Source organism: Orbicella franksi, chromosome 5 (assembly GCF_964199315.1).
Source record: "Orbicella franksi chromosome 5, jaOrbFran1.1, whole genome shotgun sequence".
In the NCBI taxonomy this organism is placed as follows: Eukaryota; Metazoa; Cnidaria; class Anthozoa; order Scleractinia; family Merulinidae; genus Orbicella; species Orbicella franksi.
The window spans coordinates 7482401-7493900 of NC_138149.1; the positions used below are offsets into that span (position 1 = coordinate 7482401).

Genomic DNA, 11500 nt, shown 5'->3' on the forward strand with positions numbered 1-11500 from the left:
GTACATGGGTCCCTATCAGCAAACACTTAATACGTGCTGCTCCCGTGTTGAAGTATACATTATCGTCATTTTGGTGCCAATTGTGGTTTGTAATTCAATTAATGGTCATAAGATAACAGTGTTGAAAAATTGCCTCAATTACAAGATCCTAATGAGCAAATAAAACGTGATACGCTGGTGGCCCAGGTCGATAGGTCGTGCGGTATAGTTTAAACTATCCCTTTCATGACGATTCCTTAGGAAAACAGCTGGCACTGGAAGCGACAGGTTTTGGTATTTGCTGTGTCTATTCTTGCGTCAGTTAAAACAAGGTTTGATTCCGAAACATACCTGACAAATGTTCAACTTACGACAAAGTATTAGGAATCTAGATTCTCTATCAAGACCAAGACAGCTAGATCTGTTTATCTTAGAAATCCAATTAAGCTGCAATTTAAACCTGTGTTCACAAAGAGCCTGTCTCGGGAATCCCACCTATGCGGTCCACGCGATTTGGATTGTTTTACAGTCTGGGATCAGGATAGGATGAGGAGGGGGGAGGGGCGGGGGGGGGGGTGGACGGAGTAGCAAGTTCTAATTGTAAAGTCGTGATGTCTCTGTCTCTGTAAAGGTAACATTGGTAGGTTTTAAAAAGACAACCTAGCTATAATAGATAATAAACATTTCTCACTTGTCCTTCCAATGACAAAAACTTTGACAATGCTTAATCCACAGCATGACAACATTACCATAAAGTGCCGAAGTATTGGTCGTACCTCCCCCCCCCCTTCCGTTACAAGAATGAGTACTCTGAAATTTACTAACTTTCTAAAGTTTAAAAGGTTGTTTTTAATTTACGAGGTATGTTTGTCGACCACACACTGCTGAGGTCTCGTTAATGCGATCTGATCTTAACCCAACAGACAAAAATGGCGTGTACAAGATAAGAACAATCCAACGGTATTTTGTTGTTACAAGACTATGGCTGTCAAATTAAGTTCGAGAAATGTAATCACAACTTAATAGTTGTTCATTTTATTTTGAATGAGATGTTATTTATAGTCGATGATAGTCTGTTATCGGGACTTCATGTTTGTATTGTAACCATTAGGTCCTCGACTTCCTTAAATAAACGACTAGCAACATTTTATCTGGTTATTTAACTAGGGTCAAGTTTTATAGATCACTGCATGCTGATTGAATCCATTAGATGCCTGCGACGAAGTGGAGGCGAAAGCTGAAACAATCTGTCAGTGACTTTTCATTTAAGAAAAGGAAATGAACCCGGCTGAACAAGCCGGCAGTAATTCGCTGGTGTGAGGTTGCAAATCATTAGTTGCGTTAAGTAGTCAGAGTTATTTCTTTTGGCCGCGGCTAGTAGATTTGTGACGTGAAAGTTATCCTGCACATTACAAGTCGACAACCATGGAATTCCTTAAGATCTCCAACATAGTTTCATATCTAATAACCATTGAACTCTGTTCAGTGATATCTGATGGTGATAAGGTTAGAGTGACCACAACATATGGAACGATTCAAGGAAATGTTCGCCATTTCGAAGACATCAACAGAACCATCAAAGCCGTGGACAAGTTTCTCGGGATTCCTTACGCCGCACCGCCGGTCGGTGACTTAAGGTTTAAACCTCCTCAGCAACCACAGCCTTGGAAACCCGCCATTTACAACGCCTCCTTCTTCCGGAATGTCTGCATTCAAGATCCTGAATACAATGACTTCTTCTGGCCAAACCTGACGATTCCTCAGAGTGAAGACTGCTTGTATCTAAATGTGTATTCGCCTCATCGGGACCCGGACTCAGAAGAACCCTACCCCGTCATGGTGTACATTCACGGCGGTGGATACGATGCCGGGTCCCCCGCTGTAAGCCCGGGGGATGTAATCCCCTTATGGGGTATTGTGCTGGTGACAATACAATACCGTCTAGGCCCATTTGGCTTCATAACGTCCGGTGACTATGAGGCCCCTGGAAATTATGGGATGCTGGACCAAATCGAGGCTTTGGAGTGGGTCCGACACAACATAAAGTTCTTTGGAGGCAACCCTTCGGCGGTTACCATATTTGGGGAGAGCGCAGGCGGGTCCAGTGTGGGTCTTCTGGTCTTGTCCCCACTCTCCAAGGCACTGTTTAACCGTGCCATTTCAATCAGTGGAGTGGACCTCTCTCCATTTGCCATTGGATCGTCGGAGGAAGTGACTAAACAGAGCAAAAAAGTTGCCAAACAGGTCGGCTGTTCCGTGAAAGAAAGCCGTAAAATGATCGAGTGTCTGCGTTCCGTTGATGCTTTTAAGTTCCCAGTGAAGGAGGTAAACGTCTGGCGGCCCATTGTTGATAACAATTTTCTTCCGGACACTCCGAGGAACCTGAGGAAAGCTGGAAGATTTCATTACGTTCCATACATGGCCGGTTTTACAAGCCGTGAAGGATCCTACTTTTTTCCTCAACTCCTCGACGATGTGACGTCTGAAAATTTCCGTTCTTACACTGAAACAGTGTTTTACAACATTGGTAACAAATACGGACAAATGTTAGAGGAAAATCTTCCGAAGGCCCTCCTCGATGCGATAACATTATTGTACACGCCTTGGTCGGACCGAGAGGATGACATCAAGACAAAAGTTGGATTAGCAGATGCCGTGGGAGATTTCACCATGACAGGTCCAACTCACACAGACTTGATCCTTCACAGTAAACATGCTCCTGTGTTCATGTACGAGTTTGCCCATCGATCGAACCTCAACCCAAGGCCCCTGTGGAAAGGCGTGGCTCATAAGGACGACACACCGTACGAGTTTGGTTTTCCGTTGATGAACCTGACTGTTTTGCAACAGTACAACGATGCTGACCGAAACGTAAGCGATATGTTCATCACTCTGTTCACAAACTTTGCGAAATATGGAAATCCTACACCTCAGCCCGTGCTCGGTGTCACGTGGGAACGATTCAACTCGAGCCACAAGGCATATATTAGCATCCAAAGGCAGCCGAAAATTGCCGTTAATTACAGGCCAACCAGAATGGCATTTTGGAATGAGTACTACGAGAGGATGTTGGTAAAGGATCCTTACGTTTGTGAGGTCAGATCCAATGCTCTTAAAAAACGCCTTAGTTTTTCATGCCTTGTCGTGTTTGTATGTTTTTTCCTGATAAACACCCTACTCACCTAAAAAAAGATATATTTGTCACGTACTGCAACATTAGAGTTAGATTTCTGATAGCAATATAGGACACTAGGACCAAGTGAAACACATGAAGCAACAAGAAGACTACGAACTGAAACACATTAGTTCGAGAACATATTAGAACAAAACTTAGTGGTAAGCACGAATCACACACAGTAGAACAAACGAGAATGAAGGGTGAGAGAGTTAATCTCCGTACCCCCCCTCCCCCCACCACCACCACCACCATGTAGGTCTTCACAGTCCCGAGGCCACACCTCTCAAGTTGCGTGGATGTTTTCGTAAAGGCTGAAAATGCTTGTAATTAAGACTTCTTGGGTTGCCCAAGTGAGCAAAATTCGCGTCACAGGATTGGCTGTTTCTAGGCCCCACTGAGAATTCTGAACCCGGGAGTGATCTTCAAAATAACTTGAGGTGAATGACACCGGAAATATGGCCTATATGGGGAGTTAACTCTGTTGAGTAGAATTTACGTCTGAAAGACAGGATCGTAAGATGTCACAGCGACTTTTCCTCCAGGCTGGGGAAACCTTGTGAGCTTTTAATAATAAAAACAGTAGAAGACTAGTAGCGGTATCGTTTTCCATGAAGATGAGACATGATGAGAGATGAGATGAAGATGAGACATGATTTTCCATGAAGATGAGACATGAAGTATTGTTCCATAACCAATCTATCTCAGTCAACAACATTTAGTAGCTTTGACTTGCACTTGTAACAATGGTCTCAGCCCGGGGGAGGGGGGGGGAGAGGGCGAGGGGTGTGGGTGTGGGACTTCCATATGAAAAGGTCGGGGATGCATGTCGGGAAATTTGAATTTAACCCCTAAAGGAGATCGATCGGCGCAGCTTGAGCTTTATTTGACCCCAGACGACGATCGAATAGTATCCCATGATGCAATTTTCTACGTACGTGACGCAACATCGAAGTTATCATGGATTTCCGCGTGAAATAACGTGGTTTTCTCCGCGGTCCATTTCTTATTTTTATTGCAGTAAAAGGTTAGAAAATTGCATTATTTAAATCTTTGACGCGATTATAATGAATTGTAAGTGTTTAAGAGCGCGGCCTTATTATAGTATTCTTGTCGTTGATCGTGTTATGTGACTATTCGCATCACAAAGTGTTCGTTGACCCGCAACAAGGTCATGAATATTCGCTTTTCTTTGCACAGTATGTTGATGTCTTCGATTTTTGGGCATCACGCCACAAAATATAGACATAATAATGATTTTTAGCAAAGAAGTACCGAGAAGTACCCACATTTTTATGACCTTTCAAGCGATCGAGGTGGACTGAAATTTCGTAACATACCAGCGCAATTACCAGTGTTGCGTGTGTGAATGTCTGCTTAAAGTCTCAGTTCGTTTGGCGCTTTATTCCCGAGCTTGGTCATCTTTTAGAGTCAAAATGATTATTTTCGAAGGTGTTTTGGTTACTATTCTTTCCGAAACTGCAAAATGTTCAGCAGTGATAACTAACCTTAATAACGGAGTGTTTAACTTCGTAAATTTCAATAATTCAATGGAGCCGTAATCAAGAGATGTCATGCAGCAAACGGCACAACACGGAACAAGCCTGCTAAGAAGCGGACAAGAAATGTCGAAAGAAAAATCAGAAAACCCCTGAACTTCTCTTCGGAGAATGTACCTGTTATAACTTATTCGTATCAGCACAGGGCTTCTTACCCCAGCGAATAATTCGTCCGTAGGCGAATTCACAACAACCACAGCAACGAGAGCTCTTTTCGTTCGTCCATGCTTTCCACATAGCTTATATGTATTTCTCGACAGACCAACGAAACACAAGTAAAACCCTTCACTGTAACGGCAAAATTCTCCTTTGAAACGCATTGAATATAAACTAACTCGGTACTCTTAAAAGCAGAAGCCACGGAATCCAGACAAGTATGAAAGCACGCCGTGGCTTCATCCTGATCGAGAGCGTGGAATGAATGATGACGTCACGTACGCAGTGATAATATAAGCCTAAACCAGCTGCATCATGGGATACTATTCGATCGTCGTTTGATTTGACCCCTAAAAGATACCTTTTAAAACGAAATAGGTTTTGCAGTTGTAGCTGAAAGCATTAGAGAACTGAAGATACCGCCCACTAGCTACGATATCTTCACGTCATGGGTATCTTGGTACTTCTCTGGTACTTCTCTTAATTAACTGAACTTCAGTCCGGCGGGGGAAGGGGGAGCGGGTTGGGGGTAGCAGGTAAGGTAGCCTGTTCCAGGCTCTCGGTCAGTGGGGACGATCGAAAAAGCGGGCGGTCTCCCAGACCCCGCTCGTCGCCCGCTCGCTTCCTCGATCGTCCCAGCCACTGACCGAGAGCCTGTAACAGGCTACAGGAAAGATGGCAGAAGATAGAAGAGAACGAAAAAAACAGGAAAACATAGCTAGGAGAGACAGGGTGAAAAGTAGCAATAATAATTTATAGTAATAACAATAGTACTAGTGGTATGAACAAAAGCAAGGAGCAGGGTCTGTAAGAGAGTAAAGAGCTCAGTATTCGTAACGAACCTCACGGCCAAATAGGAATATACTCAATGGTTCTTTTAAAATATTTTATTAACATGTTTGTTAAAAAAAATTGTAATATTGAACAAACTGCTGCTGGTGCAGATCTACGGTTCTATTTCTACTTTATAACACTGATAACGCTGCTAATTATGTAGCAACATGAAAATTCTCCTTAGTTGCAGTTATGCGTTTATAACGGTAAGAGGTAAGAGACAACGATGTATAATCTGAAGCCTCCATGTCAAGTTCCACTTATAAACTGCCTTCTCATTAACCCTTCAAGCCCTGATTTCAGAATACAAGTTCTCCTTATTGCTCTCTGTACATTTCTTATAGTACTAGTTGGGAGAATGTGATGATCTATCAACCCTTTAAGCCCTGATGTTAGCATACAAATTCTTCTTACTGCTCGCTATACATTTCTTATAGTAGTAGATGGGAGAATTTGATGATCTATCAACCCTTTAAGCCCCGATGTCAGCATACAAATTCTTCTTACTGCTCGCTATACATTTTTAATAGTAGTAGTTGGGAGAATTTGATGATCCATCAACCGTTTGAGTCCTGACATCAACATACAATTTCTCATTACAGGTTTCAATACTTAAAAATTTAATATTGAATATCAGACCTAATCAGTAGCTGTTGCCCGTCATTTCCTTTAGCCATGAAATAACTACATTCCTATAATTCTTTTCGGAGAAATAAACTGAGATGCTGAGCGCAACGTTTTGTCGGATTTGGTAAGAAGTTCTTTTTTGCGTGTTTATGGACCTCGACACCGACTCAGCCCATAAAGACGCCAAAAAGAGGCCAATATCGAGCCATTTTGACCGAACAATCTTGGTCAATAAAGGATTTATTATATACTGTATGGAAAAAACACTATTTTCTTGCGGTGCACACCGGGTAATCCCTCGCGGGCAAGATAGCGCCATCTTGCCAGTCGGGTAGCCAACCACAGCGCAAGATATAGCTCATCTTCCCCGCGCACGAAGCTAGCCATGTAATAACAGTTGGTTAGGGACTGGGTGTTGTGGTTACCATATCTTATTTGACCTGCTTTGAACGGTCGATAGCTTGCTATAAACTTGCTTATCGTCTTCCAAACAGAACTGAAAAAAGACTCTAAATGTGGTAAAGTAAAAGAATAACAAGTAAAAAGAAAAAAATAAATGACTCAAAGATCCAAAATATCACCAGAATGGTTATTTGATTTCTTGAAATTTTCTCACGAACGGCCAATTTAATGAATTGTAATCCACCTCCATTCTTGTAACCATTATCACCTTTCCCAAAATACTTGTTCTGATTTGCTCGGTAGAAACTTCTAGTCCGATGTATTTGTGATATTTTGCAATATAATACGGAAATTCCATCAAATGCTTAATTTATACATGATGTTGAGTTCCGATCAGGCTATACATAAAAACAAATATAAATTTGGGCGGCCTTGGGTTTCGGTTTATTGCAGCTGTGTTGCTGTATATCAGCGAAAAACCCAGGTCACGTTTAATTTTGTTCGAAGATTCCTCTCTTATTGCAAGCATCAAAGGTTCTTGTCAAATTGCTAATCTGCTGTTCGACGCTAGATCAGAGTGACCTGGTCGTTTTACTTTCTGGCATGCGCGCCAGGTCTCTCCCTCTTATTCTCTTGAAAAAAACTAGTTTAAAAAATAGTTTTGGTTCAAGTCAGAGGTTTATAAAAGTATCTTATAAACTTCTGGTCAATGTTCTCTTTCCTCCGGAATAAGATTTTAATTCTTTTAGGCTTCCTAGTATTTCTTTCGTTTTTTTTTCCACAGTTTTCACGAGATTCCAATAATTTTGAGATTCATCTTGATATACACAGAGCGGTTTTCTTAGGTTGTCGTAAAACCAAAACCAAGGTAATCACTCTAGCCAATCACAAATTGCACAGGCAATCTAGTGAACCAATCAAAATTCAATGTATTTATGTCGTGGACGCAAAGCGCGGGAAAACGAGCGCGAACGAGTCACGATTGGCTTTGGTTTTACTTCTGATTGGATGAAAAATTGACGCGAGTTTTTTAAGCCAATCGTCTGGCGTAGCGATGCAAAACCAATTACTTTTCGTCATTCAAATGAAAACCGCTCTATAACACAACTGGTCTAATTATCTCCTGAATTCTTTACCCAGGACCTTTGTTCTCTTCCGGCTTACCTACCTTACCTACCCAGTCAAAAACAAAAAAAACGTTTCATCGCTGGTCATGAAGAATGCAGCCTCTAGGACGTTCATCCTGTCCTATTTAGTCTGTTCCAGGCTCTCGGTCAGTGAAGACTATCAAAAAAGCGGGCGAGACGAACGAAAAAAGAGCGGGACTGATCCTTACTTTTTTCTCTCCCAGACCCCGCTCGTTTTTCTTTCAATCGCCGGCTTTTTTGACCGTTCGCACTGGCGTGACACGAGGATCTGGAACAGGCTAGTCCTATTAGAACAAAGGTCCCGATTATTCAAAGTACGGTTGCGTCAATCAAGGTTAGCATGCACTTTTTTTTTATTATATTTCGGTTTTGCAACCTTTAAAGACATTTCCCGTTGTTGTCGTTTTTCTCTCTGTTTTGACTTTCGGCTAATCTGCAAAATATTAGCAGTTGTATTTAGAAATCGAATGTAAAAACCACGATTAACTTTTAATTCTAGATAAGCGATAATCGTATTTCGGACAACCGGGTTAACTAAAATATACCTATAGGAGCCGCAATTCCTGTAATGCTTCATGAACGATGCTTAAAACAACACGGTAACAATGATTACGTAAACGAGTATAAACGAAGTGATTCGTATTTCGTTGCCTCTAGTTCCCCGACTTGCCACGGCTAAAACACGACATTCTTTCTCTTTTAAAAACGTTTTATAATACTCACGCCAAAACGCCATCTTGGTTGGCTGATAGTTGATCGCCATTGAGGGCTCCTCCAGAATCCGAAGGTAGACCATGTGACTCTGGTTAAATCTCTCCCATGAGGCGCCGCCCACAGGCCCTGGTGTCGGATTACCGTATTTGGCAAAATTCGTGAACAGTGTTATGACCATGTCGCTTACGTTTCTGTCGGCTTCGTCGAAGTTTTGAAGGACGGTGAGGTTCATCAGTGGAAAACCGAACTGGTATGGTGTGTCATCCTTATGCCTTACGCCCAGCCATTCGGGCGAGGGGTCCAGTTTCGAACGATACGCGAACTCATAGAGGTAGGCTGGGCTATGCTTGCTGTGGAATGTCAAACTCGCATGCGCGGGTTCTGCAACGCAAGAATGAGTGATTACATCCGAAAACCCGCGTCTCAGTTTATTGAGGTCTTCAACGTAAGGCCACGGAGTGTTCATAAAAACAACCGCGTCTATCAGAGATTCAGCCACCTTGGTTTCAGGTGTCCATGTCTGTCCGTATCTGCTGAGGATGTATTGCAGCACAAAACTGACCGTTTCTGGAAAGTTTTTAACGGTGAGAGCATTGATTTGGCTTGGAAAGAAGTACGCTCCTTCCTGGCTTGTGAAGCCCGCCATGAGTGTGACGCGGTTGAATTTCCCGGATTTTCTGAGACTTTCGGGTGTGTCTGGTAGGAAGTCACCATCCACTACAGGTCTCCATATATTAGCTGTGTTGAGCAAAAGTTTACGCGCTTCCCTTGAGCGAAGGCACGTTATGATCGCGCTGCTTTCATCTACGGGACATTTCACTGCTTTAGCCAAATCTTTTGTGTGTTTCACAGCAGAAGTGTTTGATCCAGTTGCATAAGGAGAGAATTCAACACCGCTTATAGCAATAGCACGGTGAAAAAGGTCCTTCGAGCGAGGAGACAGCACGTGCAGTCCAACACTAGACCCACCTGCGCTTTCACCAAATATGGTAACACTTGACGCATTTCCTCCAAAGTCTTTGATGTTTTCTTGGATCCACTTCAAAGCCGCGATCTGGTCCAACATCCCATAATTTCCGGGTGCCTCAGGGTCACCAGTTGTAACGAAACCAAAGGGCCCCAATCGGTATTGTATGGTGACCAGAACGACTCCCCACAGGGGTATCACATCTCCGGGGGATACGACGGGGGTACCCACCTCGTACCCCCCACCGTGAATGTAAACCATGACCGGGTAGGAGTCTCCGGCCGCTGAGCTGTCAATCCGGTGGGGTGTGTAGACGTTCAAGAACAGGCAATCCTCGCTCTCTGGGTGGGAGAAATTCGGCCAGAAGAGCACATTGTAGTCGCCGGGTTGTATGCAAATGCTTCGAAAGTACGAGGCGTTGTAAGTAGCAGGTTTCCAAGCGGAGACTGGCTTCGGAGGTCTAAACCGCAATTCTCCGACCGGCGGCGCAGCGTACGGAATGCCAAGAAACTTGTTCACAGCTTTGATGGGTTTGTTGATACTCGGGAAGCGGCGGATTACTCCCTGAATTGATCCATATCTTGTGCTAATGACAACATTGTCATCTGCAGACTTGACAAAATTAGTCTCACCGATTGTAAGCACGAGGAAAGCTGCAATCAACATTGCGCGCAATTCCATATCAAGCTCTCTCGACCTCAGTTCAGTGCAGATGTGCGCAGCTCTTCAGTTTCACATTCAAGGCAAAAAAAGACGGTCTTTTGACGATTCTTAATATTCGGCGAAACCCCGTTGAAAGATCACTTAATCAGAAAGGAAAGGCTGGTCTAATGTCAGAGATCTTCCAAGGCCTCCGCTCTGTTGAATTATCAGAAAAATGTATATGTTTGCGTTAAAAGCTTTAAGTGGGCGGAGACGGTATGTCAGCTTACGTCAGGTTATGCAAGTGCTAACATTGAAGAATTGTAACTTACCTCTGTTGCAAAAACAGCAAGGCTTCACTCTGGATCAACTGATCAAATGTTGAAATCCCCAGAAACAAACGCACCGTACTTAATGTGTAAGTAAATACATAGTTGGCCATACCATCCAATTGGAGGCCTCGGCACAGGACAAATATGTGTTTATCGGATTTTTATGAAAGGCAAATATACTGAAACAAAGGACGACGGACGAGAATACGCCATGTAAATATTTGGAACATGTTCAAGCATCACGGTCTTAGCAAAGCAATGGCTTAAAAGGTCAATTGAATTCAGTGGCCCAACGTCAAAAGGGTATTGGGCAATTTTTCCCGCAGACTTTGGGGTACCACTTTCAAATTTGATTTAGATAATGATATTCCGAAGCAAAGTTTTGCTTTTAACAGAAAAATCAGAGGCGATAACGATTAACATTTTTTGCAGCTAATTTCGGAAGCACTTGATGAAGCTGTAAAATCATATCTTTTCATCAACGAGAAAATTAATATAGCATTTCATTTGGTTCTCCATGACGCTACAGCCAAATCTATCACGGCCAACAAAGGATACAATGAACCTCGCTCCGATCTGGTGCGATAACAGACAACAAAGAGCATATTCGTTTCCTGTGACAATTTATTGACTTATTTGCCAGATATTAGTCATTTTTACTTAATTACCTAATAACGGCCATAGCCAAAGTCAACAAAGATTTTCACGCGCGAAAGGCTAAGAACCCAAGTAATGCAAATAGCCATTCAGATTGATTGACATAACACTGCGCTATAACTCAGCGGCAGCTTTTTGAGTATGAGGTCCTTAAAAGGACTGATTTGCTTTTAATAAAATCAATTTATTATTTTCTATGTTGACTTCGTTGACACCTCACATGAGCTTGAAACAATTAACCCTTGTAGTCATTTTGACTACTTGAACAAAAAAAAAAAAACCCAGAAGCTTCGCTCGATACAAATTAA

At 42.6% G+C, this 11500-nt stretch overlaps 2 protein-coding genes across 3 annotated transcripts in view; one reads left to right on the forward strand and one right to left on the reverse strand.

The window, feature by feature from the left end:
• The window catches only part of LOC145488634 (neuroligin-4, X-linked-like), a 198055-nt gene extending 186981 nt beyond the window's left edge, over nucleotides 1-11074 (reverse strand). The window contains exons 1-2 of one of the 2 annotated variants that reach the window (XM_081467539.1): nucleotides 10536-11074; nucleotides 5642-10419 (exon numbers count right to left, since the gene is read on the reverse strand). In XM_081467539.1, coding sequence (XP_081323665.1) covers nucleotides 8467-10242 — 1776 coding nt within the window. In that variant the 5' untranslated portion in view covers nucleotides 10243-10419; nucleotides 10536-11074 and the 3' untranslated portion in view covers nucleotides 5642-8466. Of the gene's footprint in view, nucleotides 1-5641 lie in introns of those variants that run through there. The other variant, XR_014049521.1, reaches the window with a different exon arrangement.
• LOC145488637 (neuroligin-4, X-linked-like) lies at nucleotides 1099-5634 on the forward strand. Its single transcript, XM_081467541.1, has one exon. The coding sequence runs from the start codon at nucleotides 1405-1407 to the stop codon at nucleotides 3163-3165; it is 1761 nt and encodes a 586-aa protein (XP_081323667.1). The 5' UTR covers nucleotides 1099-1404; the 3' UTR covers nucleotides 3166-5634.
• Nucleotides 11075-11500: the final 426 nt, after the last annotated feature.